We start from the raw sequence: 24,141 nt of genomic DNA, 5'->3' as shown, positions 1-24,141 counted from the left end.
TCTTTTTTTCTTGGCAATGAAGACGCGATTCTAACAACTGAACCTTCGTCATCTGATCTAAGCCCCAAATCCATCTCAGCCCACAAACAGTCCAACTCTTCCTTAGACTCCGATTTTTCCAATGGTTCATCCTCCATAAAGTTCCGCTTCAATAGGGGTTTCTCCTCATAAGCTTGCAGCAGGGTATCTACCTGATGAGTATCATCATCCTTTTCTTCAATCCCCTTTTTATCATGATGCTCTTCTCCGCCTCCCTGAGTACCAAGATCCCCAATCACACTGTCACTAGCATCAGCAATGGGACTATTTCTCTCACTATTATCAACCCTCTCACTGTTATCGACCTTTGTTGAATCTCTTGTCCTTCTTCGTAACAACACATTATGATGAGATCTAGAGCTATCTTGTTTCTTCTTATCCTCCTCATGCGCTTGATCATTACAAGGCCTAGAACATCCTGAATACCTAGGTCTACCCGGCCGCAGCCGCTTCTCATTGTCATCATCATAAGAGGAAGACTCATCAGACGAAGAAAACTCGCAGTTTGAACCTGACACCTCCTCAGCTCTAAAATCCTCATCACTGGAGTTTTCATCCTCACTCTCAGAGGAAGATCCAATATCATCATCAACATCTTCATCACCAGCTGAACCACTTTGAGCCTCACTACTTTCATCCTCACTCAGATTATTTCCATCAAAATTAATTACAATCGGCTCTTTAGGTGCCCAACCACACCCATCACTGTGAAAATTTGGACCTTGGTCGTCAGATTCAGAACACTTTTCACCTCTGTCACTCTTGTCTCCCTCTCCACCACCAACAAAACCCTGAAATCCATTCTTCTCAGAATCACTCCCACTGTCTTCATTTTCTGAACTACTCACAACCACAACATGTTTTTTACCTTTATCATCCACACCCATGTCTTGTTCTTCTTGTTTAACATCAACACCGTGCACAGGCACCTGTTTACCCAATTCAGTCCCATTATCATCGTCACTTTCACCGATTACAATAAGCTCTGCCGATTTTCTCTTTCGTTTCTTACCAAAACCAGAACCAAATTCCCCTGTATCCACACATTCTCCCATAAATACAACATCAGATTCAGCTACCCTTTTCCCCTTCAAACTACTCTGTTTCCCCTCAGCAGCTCCAAACCCTGATCCCTTGATTTCTGTCACACCTTCATCTTTACCTCCACTGCTCAAAACAGAGACCCCTTCATCTTCTTCTTCTTCACTGGAGCATAAACTGATAAAAGCCACACGAGGCTCACCTTCATTTTCCTGCACTCTCTTCTTCCTTCCACGCTTGGATTTACCGAATATTGATCCTCTGAGTGGGAGACTACAGAACTGCGTCGCCTTCTTGCTACGAATCCTGCTACTAGCCATGGCATAACAAAAACCAAAAACGCTTCTCGGGTCTTGTTTTCGATGCAACCCACGAAGCAAAATCGTTCGTTTTTCCCGTGAAGACAACTGGGTATGTAAAACGAAACTGAAAAACAATAATGTCACAAGTGAATGAAGTGCAGGAAGGAAGCAGCAGAGAGCAGAGAATGCAGTTGGTTGGCGCGGTAAACTTGAAGAAGTGAAGCGTGTTCTGTAAGGACTATTTGTCACAGTATCAGTATGAAAGACATATAAACGTCACAAAAGTCAAGGATTTTCAAACAAGCTACTACAACTAGAATACAAAGTTGCTATGCTAGCTATGCTTTCTTTTTCTCTTTTTATCAATTTCAGTCTTTTAATTGCTTTTTTCTTTTCTATTTTTTCACAAAACTAAATTATGAAATCTAATTTTTTATTGGAGGCGAGTCAAGGGTATCCAGTAGGGGTGTATAGGAGTGTATAGGAGTGTATAGGACTCGACCGTGTCCATTGACCCGTCCTGACCCATTTCCTTTAGACCCATATCTCGTCTAGTTTCTTCAGTCTAGGGACGGGTTCGAGTGTAAATATTTAGGGTTGAATAGAAGTCAAGTTTAACATGTATCTGTTCAATCTCTCTCTCCGTTGATTTCACCTTCTACACTCTTTTTTAGTTTTTACCAACATTTAGGGTTCTCAACATAGATGAATTATGGGTTCCTTGTAATTGTTAGAAAGTTTCTGCCTTATTGCAAATTGTTGATAATGGATAGTTCATCAAATTGTTATGAGCTGAGTTTAATATACTGAGGTGTTTCCTCTTTGAAATTAACTAGAGCGTGCAAAAAAAATTATATTAATTTTAACAATTTCTGTTTGGAAAAATCATCACATCACAGCATGAATTGCATATGTTTAGAAGCTATTATGAGTAGCTTTTACAATATTTATGCGATTATGGAGAAAGAGAATGCCAAGTCAAATGTGCTGATTGATATATAAAGTATTTAACTACATAATATTTCATTTTTCCATGAAAAAATGGCTGATGACTAATGAGATAAAACTTTCAACTTGAAACCCTAAAAATAAATGATGCCTGAATTTGTGTTTCAGTCAAATTCTTTACTAAATCTGTAAATCATGTCAAATTCATGAACTGGAAGCAACTTCTATATTACACCAAGACAAATCACTTGTTTGACTTGCAACTTCTGTACATGGGTTATGGTTAAGGGTAATTCTTCCTTTCTTTTCACTTATTTACCTGCTGCATAGCTAATGCCGTATATTTGACAGATCAATTGTCAAAATTATTGCTCTCTAGTAAAATAAGCAAATGTTATTTTATCGAAAACATACAGTATTTTCTATTTAGGCATGAATGAAATTTTGTTAGGGGAGAATTCTTTCAAAATTTCTGTATTGACTTCATACTATTTCGGTATTTCCTTTCTCGGCTCCTAAATAGGCCCTTGGTGTTTATTTGATCTTTAAGATTTCATTGACTTGATATGCTTTTTTTCCCATTTTCATTTGTGCTGGGGTCTCAATTTGATATAATCCGAAATGAAACAAAATCCATACATAATCACAAAACTAAATAATTATAATATACATAGAAATTAATCTCTTATAATACCTAGCAATCCACATCAAATACATTTTGGACTTATTCTTCTTACATTCTTTTAGTGCCGTGGTACTCCTCCTTTAACTTGTCCCATGCCTCTTTTGTTTTTTCAAAATTTAGAATCTTGATACAAACTTCATTATGTACTACTATCCTATAAACTGAGCTTTTAGACAAGTTTTCATTTTTGCATTCTAAAAAACCTACTCCCTCAATGTCCATTTATAAGTCACTTTTTAAGACTTTTTTCCCTTATTTTAAGTCACTATAAAATAATGATGCATTAATTTTTTTTTGAATGTTAGCCTCATCTTTATTATGAAAAATATTGTAAATTTTGATAAGTTTTTAATTTGGAGAAAGAAATTTATGTGTAATTTAGGAAAGTTGATTTTTTTTTTGCAAATTTATTGCTAGGAACTACTTTTTTTAATTATAAAAAATTTGGTAAAAATAACTTATAATTGGGGACGAAGAGAAAAGTGTTTTTATGCAAATAAAGGAGGCGGAGACAAGGAAGAGCTGTTGGATGTCATTCTAGTTTGTGGGTTCCTCACTAAAAAAAAATTCTCTCATGCTCGGACTCCCCTCTCATGGCATTCAAATCTGGAGAGGGCAAACGTGGATCCAGAAATCCATATTTCTTGCTTCTAAAAACATAGATCGAGGCCAAACGTAGATCCTAGATGAGTTTTCCAAACACACCCTTAGTATCAAATGAGCTCTTGATACCAATTTGTTAGGTATGAATGGAGAGGAATAACAGCAGTTAATTAATTTCCATTCATTAAAAGACATACTTATACAAAATACATTGAGTAGCAGATAAGTTTTCACTATGTTGCAAAAAAGAAAAAAAATTAAATCAACTGAAACAAGCAACCTATTTAATTATGTTCTGCATTTCATCATTACATTAAATAAAAAAAGCTATATACTAGCCTAACCTAGAAAAAGCAGACTCAACACAGCATCACATTTCCAGCTCCAAATTGTGGACGACAAGCTGACTTAAGGGAGGTTTGAATGCCCCTTAATTACCCCATAAGCTGAAGCAACTGAAAAATTGACATCATTAGTATGAATCCACGCAACTGTATCATGAGAATTGCCATCAAAAGGAGGCTGGAGAGCAATAATCCTGTCGTACAGGGACCAATTGCGCTATTAAAGGAGAGTTCCACCCCGTCTCTATCTCATCAAGATGATTCTAGCTATTTAGAATTAATCAATAGTATTAAAAGAATAAAAACATTGTATAAAAATATTAAACAGATAAATTTTACTAATTAACAGCTTAGTAGTTACAAAACATACTAACAGTCAACTTGCATGGGTAACAAAGAAAGCTTAAGTCATGGTCAGCTGCATTGGTAACAACCAGTTTTCTTTTCTGCTCATAAAGATGTGCTCCAGTAGTAGTAACATACAGTATTACCAAAATTAAGTCAATGAAGCTATAATTCTTATTAATGGTGATGGAAGTTTTGAGAAATTTTAATGGTAGAATTCAAATTGAAGTTTTAAAACTGTATATCTTTTAATACCAATACCAACAAGGTGTTGGTCTAATGGTAGGCAAGTTACATCCCCGTAATGTGAAAATACTTCAAACCTCGCCTATTTTATATTTGAGCTTAGTTTATAGCATCTTTGTTTTTTATGGCAATAATGTGAAAATAGGATGAGACAGGGAATAGAAATCATAAAAAGATTATATTGAAATTAAACATGAGGTAAAAGATGAGTGCCATTGTGTTTATACCTAACTTCCCCCATTCAGTTTTCTCCTCATAGCTACAACTGATAACATGAATATTGAATAGAGCTTCTTTGAGTTTCTGGAGTAGCAGAAACACCACCATTTTCCATTAGTAGTGATGTCTCATCGTGAACTCCAGCACCTGAATAAAACGGACGCATTGAAAAAAGGACAATGAAATTGATATCATCTCAAAATGATTTTTTGTGCAAAGCATACACAAAACTTCCTGAAATAATTAAATGTTTTAGGATACACTGCATGGAGAACATGAGAAATCCCTTAAACTGTAGTCTCCAATATTCTGGAAAGTTCAATGTACAAAATTTTAAAATAACTTGCAACCTAGTTCCAAGAAACTTCTCTTGGTAACATGTATCTTTTTATCCTAATTGTAGCTTGAGAAATCCCCCTCCCGCAATGAAAATAACAAAGAATTGACACGAATTGCTTGAATCATATCAGAACCATGAAAGTAGACAAGTCAATAAATAAACACACATATATATAATTTGAAACATATATAATATCTGAACCATGAAATTCATAAAATTTCAAGACAGTAATTGTTCTATTTCACCAAACTCTCCAGAAGATGTTTGCTTAGGCAAATAGATAATAAGAATATCCAACTCATGCAAAATTATGTACTCCTTTATGATAAAACTGATCAGTGAACAAATAAATTGTCATTGCACCAGACCAGAAATGAATGATGATAAAGAACATACAGACACAACTAAAGTCTCATCATTTTAAGTGGGGGAAAAAGCAATGAGATAAAGATGTTTGACTGCAAAAGAGGAAGTTAAAGACAGAAATCATATAAATCTGTTGAAAATTTATTGATAAGAACATAACAGCCCCCTGCTGCTGCGCAGCAGGGAGCACTTCTGAAGGCACTTTAAGGGATTTAGGGCGCTATTGACAAAGCGGTACTCGTATGATACCAACATCATTGATAAGAAATAAGATCAATGTATTACGGAATTTGACTATTTGATATATCTTCATGGGGTTAAAGAAAAGAGTCTCTTGACTAATTATCCTAGAAATAACTGGTGCAACAAAGAAAGTGACCCTTGCACATACAAAAAATATTCAGCTATTTAGCAGAGTTGTAACTGTATACAGAACAGAAGTGTAACATTTAACTGCCACAAACAAAAAGATGACTGAATCATGCACAACCATTTTAAGTCCTCAACGAATCAAGAGCCAAAACTCTCAATCAAATATTTCTCCTTTGGTTGTACCACACACTCACCAAACAAGTCCTTGAGTTTGTCATGATCTTTCATCATATCAAGAACGTTATCCTCTAAATTTACTGCACCACTCTTTGATCTATCATTTTCAGCATTTCGATCTGAGAAAACCAGTTCAGATATCCGGTCCTTTTCGGCCTGTTTACAATACTTTGCATATTCAGCGGTGTCTTGTGTGATTAGGTGATATGTGTAAACAACCTTCTTTTGGCCAAGTCTATACGCTCGGCTAATAGCTTGCCTTTCCACTGATGGATTCCACACAACATCCAGGAGCACGACTCTCGAAGCGCCAACCAAGTTGATTCCCTCTGAACAGGCTTTTGTGGATGCAAGAAGCACCTTTGCTCGGCTCTTTTCATCATTGAAGCCATGAATCATGTGCTGCTTTTTCTTTTGATCAAGCTTTCCACACATACACAACACTTCCTGCCCCTCAATCCAATCAAAATTTGACTTGAGTTGGTCCATGATTAAATTCAAAGGATCAATAAATTGGCTAAACACAAGAACTTTCTCGTTGACCGCCTCACACAGCCTCACAAACTCTACCAAGAATCTGGTTTTGGCACCTACATAAGGGTTCCATCTAAGTTTTTCCAACCGGTCCCTGTCAACAACAGATTCTTCTTTCTCTGTCAAAGTACAGCAGAGGAAAAGCGATGGATGGACAGATGCGAGAACTAACTTATGTTCAAAGTTGAGGAGGCTCTGAGAACTTTCAATGCTCTCTAGAATTTCTTTCTGCAAACTGTCAGGCTTCAAAATCAGCACACAATCCCTCAAACCAGGAAGGTTTTCTTGAAGAATGCTTCCTTTGTGAACGAGAACGAACGGATCCATCCACAATTTCAACTGCTGTATCTTTACATCAGAAGGATTTCCTGTTGTGATGTTTCCCGGAGAGACCTGTTCCCAAGTGAAATCTTGAGATGCTTTCCTTTCCTGCATTAATCTACTCTGACAGAACTTTTTGAGTTCCGGCGGTATCATGTCAGGAAAGGATGGTTTCACCAAGCAAAGAGTGTTGTAGAGTTCCACAAAATTGTTCTGGAAAGGAGTGCCAGAGAGAATGATCCGCTTCTGAGTTTGAATTCTCGACAGAACATTCCAAATAGAGCTGCGCTGATTTCTAGGCGTGTGCCCTTCATCTAGAACTAGCAAACCAGGAACTTCAAGCAGAACTTTTCCCAGAACACTGGTTTCAGGTTCAGGGTTCTCTTTCATACTCGCATGCTTCTTCTCTTTTCTCATGTTCCTGTTTTTCTTATTGGAATTTCCCCCTGCAAGCTTCTCGAACAATTGGTAGCTGATTCCCAGAATGCTCTTCTCTTTGAACCATGAATACAACTTCGCCATACGAACGGCATCCTTATTCTTATGCGGTGATCCAGAGCAGTCAACCTCATTAGTGGCATCAATGTGCTCTTTTCCAGATAGTTCAGGGGTGTTGAGGTTGTGGAACGGAACACCTATGTTCCATTTTTTGAACTCATCTTCCCAAGTACGCAATATAATAGCAGGAGCAATAATTACCGGTCGGCATTTCGGAAACACTTCCAGATATGTCTGAAGAAACACGATTGTTAACCTTGTCTTTCCGGTTCCAGGCGCATGGGAAATAATGCACCCACCCGCACTGGAAGGATCAGCAGTCTTCAGATTGTGAAGGTTCATGGTCCGGGCCAAATTCGTCCAAATGAACTTAAAGCCTGCTTGTTGATGAGGATAGAGGCTTTGTTTGATATCAGGAATCAGGTCCCAAACTGTGCCTTCATTTTGAGGGGAAACACCGTCTTTGTCACCCTCAGAAATATTGAACCGATCATCATAAGAGTGCAAGACGGTATCTACACCAGATGACACCCTATTCCGTGACCCTTTGGAAGGATATTCATCCACCTGTGTTGTGTGACAAGGACACAACAAGTTAGTGCTTCCTAGCAATGTATTAGATTAAGCATGTTCAAACTCCATCACAAAATCAGAGCGAAACATACTAAAATCAAAGCCATTTCTAACAAGGTAGAATCAGTTCAAAGAATATCAGAATGAAGTCAGTGCAAACATAAATAGCCAAAATATATTTAGGTTCTATGACTACCACAGCAATAAATTGCTGTTTTACGTTCATTTTTTCACATTACATGGGACAAAAAATAACTTAAATAGTGAGCATTACACTTCAATGGGAAATGATCCACATCAGCTTTTTATGCTAAATTCATATGTGAAAAGAAACTACGATTAAAGGTGCCAAAAATATTAGTTGACCATCTCCACAAAAGCTGAAAGTCAAGGAAATTAGTTTTCAATGAACCATAATCAAGACATGCTTACCACCGGTGGCCAGACATATTTTATCTCATTGGCAACCCAAGAACATTTTCTGCAAATTTCTCCAATCTCATCGTCAATGCGAAAGTCGTGCTTACAAATAAAGGTTTGATTTTCCCTTCCTTCATTATTCCCTATAATGTCAACCTGCACATCATAACACACAAGGTATCTTATTGATTTCTCCTTACTTTTGCACATTATATTGATTACCATATACATCACAAAGAACAAGCCCAAAATAAACTTAATTTTCTGATAAGTTTTGAATAAAACCAAACAGTCAATGAGTGCAGTTTTGCAAATTATCCTCGTCACAAAATACTTGTTAATTTTCTTCTTGAAATAACAGTGAGTTGAACAAGAATTCAGAATAAAGCTTTCAAGAAATACTCCTTCACTCACATATAGTGCCCATGAAAATACAAACATTAAATTTAAATGATCCTGAATTCTAATGATCCTTTTTTTAATAACTTGAACTGAACAAAAAAATCCTTCATTCTTTCAGCTAGTACAAGAAGATTTACCGGGGAATTGATTTCTTCTAATATAAGCTGGAAATCCATCTCAGCCCACAAAGTATCCAGCTCTTGCTCAGACGCCGATTTTTTCAATGGTTCAGCCTCCTTAATGTTCCACTTCAATGGGGGTTTCTCCCCATAAGCTGGTGACCGAGTATCTACCTGAGGATTATCATCATCATGCTCTTCAAACCCATTTCTATCTCCCTTGGTTTCCTTTTGCTTTCCCAAAAGGCACTCAGCAAGGAGATCAAGCAACTGTTGCTCCTTCCGCTTCAATGGCATCGTATGGACCCTGTGATGCCCATCTTTGTTACCAAATCTTTTATCCACCCGTGCTTTCTTTTCATGATTGCTTGTGTTAATTCGACCTTTGCAAACCCTTCCCCCGTTCTCCACGATTTTATGTTCAGCTGACTCTCCCAGCTTTTCTTGTTTTCTTGGCAATGAAGAAACATTTCTAACAACTGAACCTTTGTCATGATGATCTTCTCCTCCCTGAGTACCAAGATTCGCATTCACACGCTCATTAGTATCAGCAAGTTTAGCTGACTCTCTTCCCATCCTGTCTTTTTTTCTTGGCAATGAAGACGCGATTCTAACAACTGAACCTTCGTCATCTGATCTAAGCCCCAAATCCATCTCAGCCCACAAACAGTCCAACTCTTCCTTAGACTCCGATTTTTCCAATGGTTCATCCTCCATAAAGTTCCGCTTCAATAGGGGTTTCTCCTCATAAGCTTGCAGCAGGGTATCTACCTGATGAGTATCATCATCCTTTTCTTCAATCCCCTTTTTATCATGATGCTCTTCTCCGCCTCCCTGAGTACCAAGATCCCCAATCACACTGTCACTAGCATCAGCAATGGGACTATTTCTCTCACTATTATCAACCCTCTCACTGTTATCGACCTTTGTTGAATCTCTTGTCCTTCTTCGTAACAACACATTATGATGAGATCTAGAGCTATCTTGTTTCTTCTTATCCTCCTCATGCGCTTGATCATTACAAGGCCTAGAACATCCTGAATACCTAGGTCTACCCGGCCGCAGCCGCTTCTCATTGTCATCATCATAAGAGGAAGACTCATCAGACGAAGAAAACTCGCAGTTTGAACCTGACACCTCCTCAGCTCTAAAATCCTCATCACTGGAGTTTTCATCCTCACTCTCAGAGGAAGATCCAATATCATCATCAACATCTTCATCACCAGCTGAACCACTTTGAGCCTCACTACTTTCATCCTCACTCAGATTATTTCCATCAAAATTAATTACAATCGGCTCTTTAGGTGCCCAACCACACCCATCACTGTGAAAATTTGGACCTTGGTCGTCAGATTCAGAACACTTTTCACCTCTGTCACTCTTGTCTCCCTCTCCACCACCAACAAAACCCTGAAATCCATTCTTCTCAGAATCACTCCCACTGTCTTCATTTTCTGAACTACTCACAACCACAACATGTTTTTTACCTTTATCATCCACACCCATGTCTTGTTCTTCTTGTTTAACATCAACACCGTGCACAGGCACCTGTTTACCCAATTCAGTCCCATTATCATCGTCACTTTCACCGATTACAATAAGCTCTGCCGATTTTCTCTTTCGTTTCTTACCAAAACCAGAACCAAATTCCCCTGTATCCACACATTCTCCCATAAATACAACATCAGATTCAGCTACCCTTTTCCCCTTCAAACTACTCTGTTTCCCCTCAGCAGCTCCAAACCCTGATCCCTTGATTTCTGTCACACCTTCATCTTTACCTCCACTGCTCAAAACAGAGACCCCTTCATCTTCTTCTTCTTCACTGGAGCATAAACTGATAAAAGCCACACGAGGCTCACCTTCATTTTCCTGCACTCTCTTCTTCCTTCCACGCTTGGATTTACCGAATATTGATCCTCTGAGTGGGAGACTACAGAACTGCGTCGCCTTCTTGCTACGAATCCTGCTACTAGCCATGGCATAACAAAAACCAAAAACGCTTCTCGGGTCTTGTTTTCGATGCAACCCACGAAGCAAAATCGTTCGTTTTTCCCGTGAAGACAACTGGGTATGTAAAACGAAACTGAAAAACAATAATGTCACAAGTGAATGAAGTGCAGGAAGGAAGCAGCAGAGAGCAGAGAATGCAGTTGGTTGGCGCGGTAAACTTGAAGAAGTGAAGCGTGTTCTGTAAGGACTATTTGTCACAGTATCAGTATGAAAGACATATAAACGTCACAAAAGTCAAGGATTTTCAAACAAGCTACTACAACTAGAATACAAAGTTGCTATGCTAGCTATGCTTTCTTTTTCTCTTTTTATCAATTTCAGTCTTTTAATTGCTTTTTTCTTTTCTATTTTTTCACAAAACTAAATTATGAAATCTAATTTTTTATTGGAGGCGAGTCAAGGGTATCCAGTAGGGGTGTATAGGAGTGTATAGGAGTGTATAGGACTCGACCGTGTCCATTGACCCGTCCTGACCCATTTCCTTTAGACCCATATCTCGTCTAGTTTCTTCAGTCTAGGGACGGGTTCGAGTGTAAATATTTAGGGTTGAATAGAAGTCAAGTTTAACATGTATCTGTTCAATCTCTCTCTCCGTTGATTTCACCTTCTACACTCTTTTTTAGTTTTTACCAACATTTAGGGTTCTCAACATAGATGAATTATGGGTTCCTTGTAATTGTTAGAAAGTTTCTGCCTTATTGCAAATTGTTGATAATGGATAGTTCATCAAATTGTTATGAGCTGAGTTTAATATACTGAGGTGTTTCCTCTTTGAAATTAACTAGAGCGTGCAAAAAAAATTATATTAATTTTAACAATTTCTGTTTGGAAAAATCATCACATCACAGCATGAATTGCATATGTTTAGAAGCTATTATGAGTAGCTTTTACAATATTTATGCGATTATGGAGAAAGAGAATGCCAAGTCAAATGTGCTGATTGATATATAAAGTATTTAACTACATAATATTTCATTTTTCCATGAAAAAATGGCTGATGACTAATGAGATAAAACTTTCAACTTGAAACCCTAAAAATAAATGATGCCTGAATTTGTGTTTCAGTCAAATTCTTTACTAAATCTGTAAATCATGTCAAATTCATGAACTGGAAGCAACTTCTATATTACACCAAGACAAATCACTTGTTTGACTTGCAACTTCTGTACATGGGTTATGGTTAAGGGTAATTCTTCCTTTCTTTTCACTTATTTACCTGCTGCATAGCTAATGCCGTATATTTGACAGATCAATTGTCAAAATTATTGCTCTCTAGTAAAATAAGCAAATGTTATTTTATCGAAAACATACAGTATTTTCTATTTAGGCATGAATGAAATTTTGTTAGGGGAGAATTCTTTCAAAATTTCTGTATTGACTTCATACTATTTCGGTATTTCCTTTCTCGGCTCCTAAATAGGCCCTTGGTGTTTATTTGATCTTTAAGATTTCATTGACTTGATATGCTTTTTTTCCCATTTTCATTTGTGCTGGGGTCTCAATTTGATATAATCCGAAATGAAACAAAATCCATACATAATCACAAAACTAAATAATTATAATATACATAGAAATTAATCTCTTATAATACCTAGCAATCCACATCAAATACATTTTGGACTTATTCTTCTTACATTCTTTTAGTGCCGTGGTACTCCTCCTTTAACTTGTCCCATGCCTCTTTTGTTTTTTCAAAATTTAGAATCTTGATACAAACTTCATTATGTACTACTATCCTATAAACTGAGCTTTTAGACAAGTTTTCATTTTTGCATTCTAAAAAACCTACTCCCTCAATGTCCATTTATAAGTCACTTTTTAAGACTTTTTTCCCTTATTTTAAGTCACTATAAAATAATGATGCATTAATTTTTTTTTGAATGTTAGCCTCATCTTTATTATGAAAAATATTGTAAATTTTGATAAGTTTTTAATTTGGAGAAAGAAATTTATGGGTAATTTAGGAAAGTTGATTTTTTTTTTGCAAATTTATTGCTAGGAACTACTTTTTTTAATTATAAAAAATTTGGTAAAAATAACTTATAATTGGGGACGAAGAGAAAAGTGTTTTTATGCAAATAAAGGAGGCGGAGACAAGGAAGAGCTGTTGGATGTCATTCTAGTTTGTGGGTTCCTCACTAAAAAAAAATTCTCTCATGCTCGGACTCCCCTCTCATGGCATTCAAATCTGGAGAGGGCAAACGTGGATCCAGAAATCCATATTTCTTGCTTCTAAAAACATAGATCGAGGCCAAACGTAGATCCTAGATGAGTTTTCCAAACACACCCTTAGTATCAAATGAGCTCTTGATACCAATTTGTTAGGTATGAATGGAGAGGAATAACAGCAGTTAATTAATTTCCATTCATTAAAAGACATACTTATACAAAATACATTGAGTAGCAGATAAGTTTTCACTATGTTGCAAAAAAGAAAAAAAATTAAATCAACTGAAACAAGCAACCTATTTAATTATGTTCTGCATTTCATCATTACATTAAATAAAAAAAGCTATATACTAGCCTAACCTAGAAAAAGCAGACTCAACACAGCATCACATTTCCAGCTCCAAATTGTGGACGACAAGCTGACTTAAGGGAGGTTTGAATGCCCCTTAATTACCCCATAAGCTGAAGCAACTGAAAAATTGACATCATTAGTATGAATCCACGCAACTGTATCATGAGAATTGCCATCAAAAGGAGGCTGGAGAGCAATAATCCTGTCGTACAGGGACCAATTGCGCTATTAAAGGAGAGTTCCACCCCGTCTCTATCTCATCAAGATGATTCTAGCTATTTAGAATTAATCAATAGTATTAAAAGAATAAAAACATTGTATAAAAATATTAAACAGATAAATTTTACTAATTAACAGCTTAGTAGTTACAAAACATACTAACAGTCAACTTGCATGGGTAACAAAGAAAGCTTAAGTCATGGTCAGCTGCATTGGTAACAACCAGTTTTCTTTTCTGCTCATAAAGATGTGCTCCAGTAGTAGTAACATACAGTATTACCAAAATTAAGTCAATGAAGCTATAATTCTTATTAATGGTGATGGAAGTTTTGAGAAATTTTAATGGTAGAATTCAAATTGAAGTTTTAAAACTGTATATCTTTTAATACCAATACCAACAAGGTGTTGGTCTAATGGTAGGCAAGTTACATCCCCGTAATGTGAAAATACTTCAAACCTCGCCTATTTTATATTTGAGCTTAGTTTATAGCATCTTTGTTTTTTATGGCAATAATGTGAAAATAGGATGAGACAGGGAATAGAAATCATAAAAAGATTATATTGAAATTAAACATGAGGTAAAAGATGAGTGCCATTGTGTTTATACCTAACTTCCCCCATTCAGTTTTCTCCTCATAGCTACAACTGATAACATGAATATTGAATAGAGCTTCTTTGAGTTTCTGGAGTAGCAGAAACACCACCATTTTCCATTAGTAGTGATGTCTCATCGTGAACTCCAGCACCTGAATAAAACGGACGCATTGAAAAAAGGACAATGAAATTGATATCATCTCAAAATGATTTTTTGTGCAAAGCATACACAAAACTTCCTGAAATAATTAAATGTTTTAGGATACACTGCATGGAGAACATGAGAAATCCCTTAAACTGTAGTCTCCAATATTCTGGAAAGTTCAATGTACAAAATTTTAAAATAACTTGCAACCTAGTTCCAAGAAACTTCTCTTGGTAACATGTATCTTTTTATCCTAATTGTAGCTTGAGAAATCCCCCTCCCGCAATGAAAATAACAAAGAATTGACACGAATTGCTTGAATCATATCAGAACCATGAAAGTAGACAAGTCAATAAATAAACACACATATATATAATTTGAAACATATATAATATCTGAACCATGAAATTCATAAAATTTCAAGACAGTAATTGTTCTATTTCACCAAACTCTCCAGAAGATGTTTGCTTAGGCAAATAGATAATAAGAATATCCAACTCATGCAAAATTATGTACTCCTTTATGATAAAACTGATCAGTGAACAAATAAATTGTCATTGCACCAGACCAGAAATGAATGATGATAAAGAACATACAGACACAACTAAAGTCTCATCATTTTAAGTGGGGGAAAAAGCAATGAGATAAAGATGTTTGACTGCAAAAGAGGAAGTTAAAGACAGAAATCATATAAATCTGTTGAAAATTTATTGATAAGAACATAACAGCCCCCTGCTGCTGCGCAGCAGGGAGCACTTCTGAAGGCACTTTAAGGGATTTAGGGCGCTATTGACAAAGCGGTACTCGTATGATACCAACATCATTGATAAGAAATAAGATCAATGTATTACGGAATTTGACTATTTGATATATCTTCATGGGGTTAAAGAAAAGAGTCTCTTGACTAATTATCCTAGAAATAACTGGTGCAACAAAGAAAGTGACCCTTGCACATACAAAAAATATTCAGCTATTTAGCAGAGTTGTAACTGTATACAGAACAGAAGTGTAACATTTAACTGCCACAAACAAAAAGATGACTGAATCATGCACAACCATTTTAAGTCCTCAACGAATCAAGAGCCAAAACTCTCAATCAAATATTTCTCCTTTGGTTGTACCACACACTCACCAAACAAGTCCTTGAGTTTGTCATGATCTTTCATCATATCAAGAACGTTATCCTCTAAATTTACTGCACCACTCTTTGATCTATCATTTTCAGCATTTCGATCTGAGAAAACCAGTTCAGATATCCGGTCCTTTTCGGCCTGTTTACAATACTTTGCATATTCAGCGGTGTCTTGTGTGATTAGGTGATATGTGTAAACAACCTTCTTTTGGCCAAGTCTATACGCTCGGCTAATAGCTTGCCTTTCCACTGATGGATTCCACACAACATCCAGGAGCACGACTCTCGAAGCGCCAACCAAGTTGATTCCCTCTGAACAGGCTTTTGTGGATGCAAGAAGCACCTTTGCTCGGCTCTTTTCATCATTGAAGCCATGAATCATGTGCTGCTTTTTCTTTTGATCAAGCTTTCCACACATACACAACACTTCCTGCCCCTCAATCCAATCAAAATTTGACTTGAGTTGGTCCATGATTAAATTCAAAGGATCAATAAATTGGCTAAACACAAGAACTTTCTCGTTGACCGCCTCACACAGCCTCACAAACTCTACCAAGAATCTGGTTTTGGCACCTACATAAGGGTTCCATCTAAGTTTTTCCAACCGGTCCCTGTCAACAACAGATTCTTCTTTCTCTGTCAAAGTACAGCAGAGGAAAAGCGATGGATGGACAGATGCGAGAACTAACTTATGTTCAAAGTTGAGGAGGCTCTGAGAACTTTCAATGCTCTCTAGAATTTCTTTCTGCAAACTGTCAGGCTTCAAAATCAGCACACAATCCCTCAAACCAGGAAGGTTTTCTTGAAGAATGCTTCCTTTGTGAACGAGAACGAACGGATCCATCCACAATTTCAACTGCTGTATCTTTACATCAGAAGGATTTCCTGTTGTGATGTTTCCCGGAGAGACCTGTTCCCAAGTGAAATCTTGAGATGCTTTCCTTTCCTGCATTAATCTACTCTGACAGAACTTTTTGAGTTCCGGCGGTATCATGTCAGGAAAGGATGGTTTCACCAAGCAAAGAGTGTTGTAGAGTTCCACAAAATTGTTCTGGAAAGGAGTGCCAGAGAGAATGATCCGCTTCTGAGTTTGAATTCTCGACAGAACATTCCAAATAGAGCTGCGCTGATTTCTAGGCGTGTGCCCTTCATCTAGAACTAGCAAACCAGGAACTTCAAGCAGAACTTTTCCCAGAACACTGGTTTCAGGTTCAGGGTTCTCTTTCATACTCGCATGCTTCTTCTCTTTTCTCATGTTCCTGTTTTTCTTATTGGAATTTCCCCCTGCAAGCTTCTCGAACAATTGGTAGCTGATTCCCAGAATGCTCTTCTCTTTGAACCATGAATACAACTTCGCCATACGAACGGCATCCTTATTCTTATGCGGTGATCCAGAGCAGTCAACCTCATTAGTGGCATCAATGTGCTCTTTTCCAGATAGTTCAGGGGTGTTGAGGTTGTGGAACGGAACACCTATGTTCCATTTTTTGAACTCATCTTCCCAAGTACGCAATATAATAGCAGGAGCAATAATTACCGGTCGGCATTTCGGAAACACTTCCAGATATGTCTGAAGAAACACGATTGTTAACCTTGTCTTTCCGGTTCCAGGCGCATGGGAAATAATGCACCCACCCGCACTGGAAGGATCAGCAGTCTTCAGATTGTGAAGGTTCATGGTCCGGGCCAAATTCGTCCAAATGAACTTAAAGCCTGCTTGTTGATGAGGATAGAGGCTTTGTTTGATATCAGGAATCAGGTCCCAAACTGTGCCTTCATTTTGAGGGGAAACACCGTCTTTGTCACCCTCAGAAATATTGAACCGATCATCATAAGAGTGCAAGACGGTATCTACACCAGATGACACCCTATTCCGTGACCCTTTGGAAGGATATTCATCCACCTGTGTTGTGTGACAAGGACACAACAAGTTAGTGCTTCCTAGCAATGTATTAGATTAAGCATGTTCAAACTCCATCACAAAATCAGAGCGAAACATACTAAAATCAAAGCCATTTCTAACAAGGTAGAATCAGTTCAAAGAATATCAGAATGAAGTCAGTGCAAACATAAATAGCCAAAATATATTTAGGTTCTATGACTACCACAGCAATAAATTGCTGTTTTACGTTCATTTTTTCACATTACATGGGACAAAAAATAACTTAAATAGTGAGCATTACACTTCAATGGGAAATGATCCACATCAGCTTTTTATGCTAAATTCATATGTGAAAAGAAACTACGATTAAAGGTGCCAAAAATATTAGTTGACCATCTCCACAAAAGCTGAAAGTCAAGGAAATTAGTTTTCAATGAACCATAATCAAGACATGCTTACCACCGGTGGCCAGACATATTTTATCTCATTGGCAACCCAAGAACATTTTCTGCAAATTTCTCCAATCTCATCGTCAATGCGAAAGTCGTGCTTACAAATAAAGGTTTGATTTTCCCTTCCTTCATTATTCCCTATAATGTCAACCTGCACATCATAACACACAAGGTATCTTATTGATTTCTCCTTACTTTTGCACATTATATTGATTACCATATACATCACAAAGAACAAGCCCAAAATAAACTTAATTTTCTGATAAGTTTTGAATAAAACCAAACAGTCAATGAGTGCAGTTTTGCAAATTATCCTCGTCACAAAATACTTGTTAATTTTCTTCTTGAAATAACAGTGAGTTGAACAAGAATTCAGAATAAAGCTTTCAAGAAATACTCCTTCACTCACATATAGTGCCCATGAAAATACAAACATTAAATTTAAATGATCCTGAATTCTAATGATCCTTTTTTTAATAACTTGAACTGAACAAAAAAATCCTTCATTCTTTCAGCTAGTACAAGAAGATTTACCGGGGAATTGATTTCTTCTAATATAAGCTGGAAATCCATCTCAGCCCACAAAGTATCCAGCTCTTGCTCAGACGCCGATTTTTTCAATGGTTCAGCCTCCTTAATGTTCCACTTCAATGGGGGTTTCTCCCCATAAGCTGGTGACCGAGTATCTACCTGAGGATTATCATCATCATGCTCTTCAAACCCATTTCTATCTCCCTTGGTTTCCTTTTGCTTTCCCAAAAGGCACTCAGCAAGGAGATCAAGCAACTGTTGCTCCTTCCGCTTCAATGGCATCGTATGGACCCTGTGATGCCCATCTTTGTTACCAAATCTTTTATCCACCCGTGCTTTCTTTTCATGATTGCTTGTGTTAATTCGACCTTTGCAAACCCTTCCCCCGTTCTCCACGATTTTATGTTCAGCTGACTCTCCCAGCTTTTCTTGTTTTCTTGGCAATGAAGAAACATTTCTAACAACTGAACCTTTGTCATGATGATCTTCTCCTCCCTGAGTACCAAGATTCGCATTCACACGCTCATTAGTATCAGCAAGTTTAGCTGACTCTCTTCCCATCCTGTCTTTTTTTCTTGGCAATGAAGACGCGATTCTAACAACTGAACCTTCGTCATCTGATCTAAGCCCCAAATCCATCTCAGCCCACAAACAGTCCAACTCTTCCTTAGACTCCGATTTTTCCAATGGTTCATCCTCCATAAAGTTCCGCTTCAATAGGGGTTTCTCCTCATAAGCTTGCAGCAGGGTATCTACCTGATGAGTATCATCATCCTTTTCTTCAATCCCCTTTTTATCATGATGCTCTTCTCCGCCTCCCTGAGTACCAAGATCCCCAATCACACTGTCACTAGCATCAGCAATGGGACTATTTCTCTCACTATTATCAACCCTCTCACTGTTATCGACCTTTGTTGAATCTCTTGTCCTTCTTCGTAACAACACATTATGATGAGATCTAGAGCTATCTTGTTTCTTCTTATCCTCCTCATGCGCTTGATCATTACAAGGCCTAGAACATCCTGAATACCTAGGTCTACCCGGCCGCAGCCGCTTCTCATTGTCATCATCATAAGAGGAAGACTCATCAGACGAAGAAAACTCGCAGTTTGAACCTGACACCTCCTCAGCTCTAAAATCCTCATCACTGGAGTTTTCATCCTCACTCTCAGAGGAAGATCCAATATCATCATCAACATCTTCATCACCAGCTGAACCACTTTGAGCCTCACTACTTTCATCCTCACTCAGATTATTTCCATCAAAATTAATTACAATCGGCTCTTTAGGTGCCCAACCACACCCATCACTGTGAAAATTTGGACCTTGGTCGTCAGATTCAGAACACTTTTCACCTCTGTCACTCTTGTCTCCCTCTCCACCACCAACAAAACCCTGAAATCCATTCTTCTCAGAATCACTCCCACTGTCTTCATTTTCTGAACTACTCACAACCACAACATGTTTTTTACCTTTATCATCCACACCCATGTCTTGTTCTTCTTGTTTAACATCAACACCGTGCACAGGCACCTGTTTACCCAATTCAGTCCCATTATCATCGTCACTTTCACCGATTACAATAAGCTCTGCCGATTTTCTCTTTCGTTTCTTACCAAAACCAGAACCAAATTCCCCTGTATCCACACATTCTCCCATAAATACAACATCAGATTCAGCTACCCTTTTCCCCTTCAAACTACTCTGTTTCCCCTCAGCAGCTCCAAACCCTGATCCCTTGATTTCTGTCACACCTTCATCTTTACCTCCACTGCTCAAAACAGAGACCCCTTCATCTTCTTCTTCTTCACTGGAGCATAAACTGATAAAAGCCACACGAGGCTCACCTTCATTTTCCTGCACTCTCTTCTTCCTTCCACGCTTGGATTTACCGAATATTGATCCTCTGAGTGGGAGACTACAGAACTGCGTCGCCTTCTTGCTACGAATCCTGCTACTAGCCATGGCATAACAAAAACCAAAAACGCTTCTCGGGTCTTGTTTTCGATGCAACCCACGAAGCAAAATCGTTCGTTTTTCCCGTGAAGACAACTGGGTATGTAAAACGAAACTGAAAAACAATAATGTCACAAGTGAATGAAGTGCAGGAAGGAAGCAGCAGAGAGCAGAGAATGCAGTTGGTTGGCGCGGTAAACTTGAAGAAGTGAAGCGTGTTCTGTAAGGACTATTTGTCACAGTATCAGTATGAAAGACATATAAACGTCACAAAAGTCAAGGATTTTCAAACAAGCTACTACAACTAGAATACAAAGTTGCTATGCTAGCTATGCTTTCTTTTTCTCTTTTTATCAATTTCAGTCTTTTAATTGCTTTTTTCTTTTCTATTTTTTCACAAAACTAAATTATGAAATCTAATTTTTTATTGGAGGCGAGTCAAGGGTATCCAGTAGGGGTGTATAGGAGTGTATAGGAGTGTATAGGACTCGACCGTGTCCATTGACCCGTCCTGACCCATTTCCTTTAGACCCATATCTCGTCTAGTTTCTTCAGTCTAGGGACGGGTTCGAGTGTAAATATTTAGGGTTGAATAGAAGTCAAGTTTAACATGTATCTGTTCAATCTCTCTCTCCGTTGATTTCACCTTCTACACTCTTTTTTAGTTTTTACCAACATTTAGGGTTCTCAACATAGATGAATTATGGGTTCCTTGTAATTGTTAGAAAGTTTCTGCCTTATTGCAAATTGTTGATAATGGATAGTTCATCAAATTGTTATGAGCTGAGTTTAATATACTGAGGTGTTTCCTCTTTGAAATTAACTAGAGCGTGCAAAAAAAATTATATTAATTTTAACAATTTCTGTTTGGAAAAATCATCACATCACAGCATGAATTGCATATGTTTAGAAGCTATTATGAGTAGCTTTTACAATATTTATGCGATTATGGAGAAAGAGAATGCCAAGTCAAATGTGCTGATTGATATATAAAGTATTTAACTACATAATATTTCATTTTTCCATGAAAAAATGGCTGATGACTAATGAGATAAAACTTTCAACTTGAAACCCTAAAAATAAATGATGCCTGAATTTGTGTTTCAGTCAAATTCTTTACTAAATCTGTAAATCATGTCAAATTCATGAACTGGAAGCAACTTCTATATTACACCAAGACAAATCACTTGTTTGACTTGCAACTTCTGTACATGGGTTATGGTTAAGGGTAATTCTTCCTTTCTTTTCACTTATTTACCTGCTGCATAGCTAATGCCGTATATTTGACAGATCAATTGTCAAAATTATTGCTCTCTAGTAAAATAAGCAAATGTTATTTTATCGAAAACATACAGTATTTTCTATTTAGGCATGAATGAAATTTTGTTAGGGGAGAATTCTTTCAAAATTTCTGTATTGACTTCATACTATTTCGGTATTTCCTTTCTCGGCTCCTAAATAGGCCCTTGGTGTTTATTTGATCTTTAAGATTTCATTGACTTGATATGCTTTTTTTCCCATTTTCATTTGTGCTGGGGTCTCAATTTGATATAATCCGAAATGAAATAAAATCCATACATAATCACAAAACTAAATAATTATAATATACATAGAAATTAATCTCTTATAATACCTAGCAATCCACATCAAATACATTTTGGACTTATTCTTCTTACATTCTTTTAGTGCCTTGGTACTCCTCCTTTAACTTGTCCCATGCCTCTTTTGTTTTTTCAAAATTTAGAATCTTGATACAAACTTCATTATGTACTACTATCCTATAAACTGAGCTTTTAGACAAGTTTTCATTTTTGCATTCTAAAAAACCTACTCCCTCGATGCCCATTTATAAGTCACTTTTTAAGACTTTTTCCCTTATTTTAAGTCACTATAAAATAATGAAGCATTAATCCTTTTTTTTGAATGTTAGCCTCATCTTTATTATGAAAAATATTGTAAATTTTGATAAGTTTTTAATTTGGAGAAAGAAATTTATGGGTAATTTAGGAAAGTTGATTTTATTTTTTTTTGCAAATTTATTGTTAGGAACTACTTTTTTTAATCATAGAAAATTTGGTAAAAATAACTTATAATTGAGGACGAAGAGAAAAGTGTTTTTATGCAAATAAAGGAGGCGGAGACAAGGAAGAACTATTGGATGTCATTCTAGTTTGTGGGTTCCTCACTAAAAAAAAATTCTCTCATGCTCAGAGTTCCCTCTCATGGCATTCAAATCTGGAGAGGGCAAACGTGGATCCAAAAATCCAAAAGTAACTATTTATTGCTTCTGAAAACATAGATCGAGGTCAAATGTGGATCCTATATGAGTTTTCCAAACACACCCTTAATATCAAATGAGCTCTTGATACCAATTTGTTAGGTATGAATGGAGAGGAATAACAACAGTTAATTTTCATTCATTAAAAGACATACTTATACAAAATACAAAATACATTGAGTAGCAGATAAGTTTTCAATTGTAATTATGACTGTGTTGCAAAAAAAAAATTAAATCAACTGAAACAAGCAACCTATCTAATTAGGTTCTGCATTTCATCATTACATTAAATAAAAAAAGCTATATACTAGCCTAACCTAGAAAAAGCAGACTCAACACAGCATCACATTTCCAGCTCCAAATTGTGGACGACAAGCTGACTTAAGGGAGGTTTGAATGCCCCTTAATTACCCCATAAGCTGAAGCAACTGAAAAATTGACATCATTAGTATGAATCCACGCAACTGTAGAATTGCCATCAAAAAGAGGTTGGAGAGCAATAATCCTGTCGTACAGGGACCAATTGCGCTATTAAGGGAGAGTTCCACCCCGTCTCTATCTCATCAAGATGATTCTAGCTATTTAGAATTAATCAATAGTATTAAAAGAATAAAAACATTATATAAAAATATTAAACAGATAAATTTTACTAATTAACTGCTTAGTAGTTACAAAACATACTAACAGTCAACTTGCATGGGTAACAAAGAAAGCTTAAGTCATGGTCAGCTGCATTGGTAACAACCAGTTTTCTTTTCTGCTCATAAAGATGTGCTCCAGTAGTAGTAACATACAGTATTACCAAAATTTAGTCAATGAAGCTATAATTTTCATTAATGGTGATGGAAGTTTTGAGAAATTTTAATGGTAGAATTTAAATTGAAGTTTTAAAACTGTATATATCTTTTAATACCCATACCAACAAGATGTTGGCCTAGTGGTAGACAAGTTACATCCTCGTAATGTGAAAACACTTCAAACCTCGCCTATTTTAGATTTGAGCTTAATTTATAGGATCTTTGTTTTTTATGGTAATAATGTGAAAATAGGATGAGACAGGGAATAGAAATCATAAATAGATTATATTGAAATTGAACATGAGGTAAAAGATGAGTGCCATTGTGTTTATAGCTAACTAGCCCCCATTCAGTTTTCTCCTCATAGCTACAACTGATAACATGAATATTGAATAGAGCTTCTTTGAGTTTCTGGAGTAGCAGAAACACCACCATTTTCCATTAGTAGTGATGTCTCATCGTGAACTCCAGCACCTGAATAAAACGGACGCATTTAAAAAAGGACAATGAAATTGATATCATCTCAAAATGATTTTTTGTGCAAAGCATACACAAAACTTCCTGAAATAATTAAATGTTTTAGGATACACTGCATGGAGAACATGAGAAATCCCTTAAACTGTAGTCTCCAATATTCTGGAAAGTTCAATGTACAAAATTTTAAAATAACTTGCAACCTAGTTCCAAGAAACTTCTCTTGGTAACATGTATCTTTTTATCCTAATTG

The 24,141-nt window shown here is 36.8% G+C and overlaps 2 protein-coding genes across 2 annotated transcripts; both read right to left on the bottom strand.

The window, feature by feature from the left end:
- Positions 1 to 5,767: 5,767 nt before the first annotated feature.
- Positions 5,768 to 11,074, bottom strand: LOC130729460 (SNF2 domain-containing protein CLASSY 4-like). The gene is made up of 3 exons (XM_057581238.1): positions 8,913 to 11,074; positions 8,386 to 8,529; positions 5,768 to 7,947 (listed from the first exon to the last, which is right to left on the bottom strand). The coding sequence occupies exons 1-3, from the start codon at positions 10,872 to 10,874 to the stop codon at positions 5,989 to 5,991; spliced, it is 4,065 nt and encodes a 1,354-aa protein (XP_057437221.1). The 5' UTR covers positions 10,875 to 11,074; the 3' UTR covers positions 5,768 to 5,988.
- A 4,167-nt stretch (positions 11,075 to 15,241) lies between these two features.
- Positions 15,242 to 20,548, bottom strand: LOC130729459 (SNF2 domain-containing protein CLASSY 4-like). Its single transcript, XM_057581237.1, has 3 exons — positions 18,387 to 20,548; positions 17,860 to 18,003; positions 15,242 to 17,421 (listed from the first exon to the last, which is right to left on the bottom strand). The coding sequence occupies exons 1-3, from the start codon at positions 20,346 to 20,348 to the stop codon at positions 15,463 to 15,465; spliced, it is 4,065 nt and encodes a 1,354-aa protein (XP_057437220.1). The 5' UTR covers positions 20,349 to 20,548; the 3' UTR covers positions 15,242 to 15,462.
- Positions 20,549 to 24,141: the final 3,593 nt, after the last annotated feature.

This window comes from Lotus japonicus, chromosome 1 (genome assembly GCF_012489685.1).
Source record: "Lotus japonicus ecotype B-129 chromosome 1, LjGifu_v1.2".
NCBI classification, from domain to species: Eukaryota; Viridiplantae; Streptophyta; class Magnoliopsida; order Fabales; family Fabaceae; genus Lotus; species Lotus japonicus.
This window is presented reverse-complemented; position numbering and strand designations above follow the sequence as displayed.

Coding starts and splice junctions, on each gene's coding strand:
- LOC130729460 (XM_057581238.1), bottom strand. CDS start 10,874: ATGGCTAGTAGCAGGATTCGTAGCAAGAAGGCGACGCAGTTCTGTAGT. Junction 8,530..8,912: donor TAGAAGAAATCAATTCCCCG/GTAAATCTTCTT, acceptor TATGATGTGCAG/GTTGACATTATAGGGAATAA. Junction 7,948..8,385: donor AATATGTCTGGCCACCGGTG/GTAAGCATGTCT, acceptor CACACAACACAG/GTGGATGAATATCCTTCCAA.
- LOC130729459 (XM_057581237.1), bottom strand. CDS start 20,348: ATGGCTAGTAGCAGGATTCGTAGCAAGAAGGCGACGCAGTTCTGTAGT. Junction 18,004..18,386: donor TAGAAGAAATCAATTCCCCG/GTAAATCTTCTT, acceptor TATGATGTGCAG/GTTGACATTATAGGGAATAA. Junction 17,422..17,859: donor AATATGTCTGGCCACCGGTG/GTAAGCATGTCT, acceptor CACACAACACAG/GTGGATGAATATCCTTCCAA.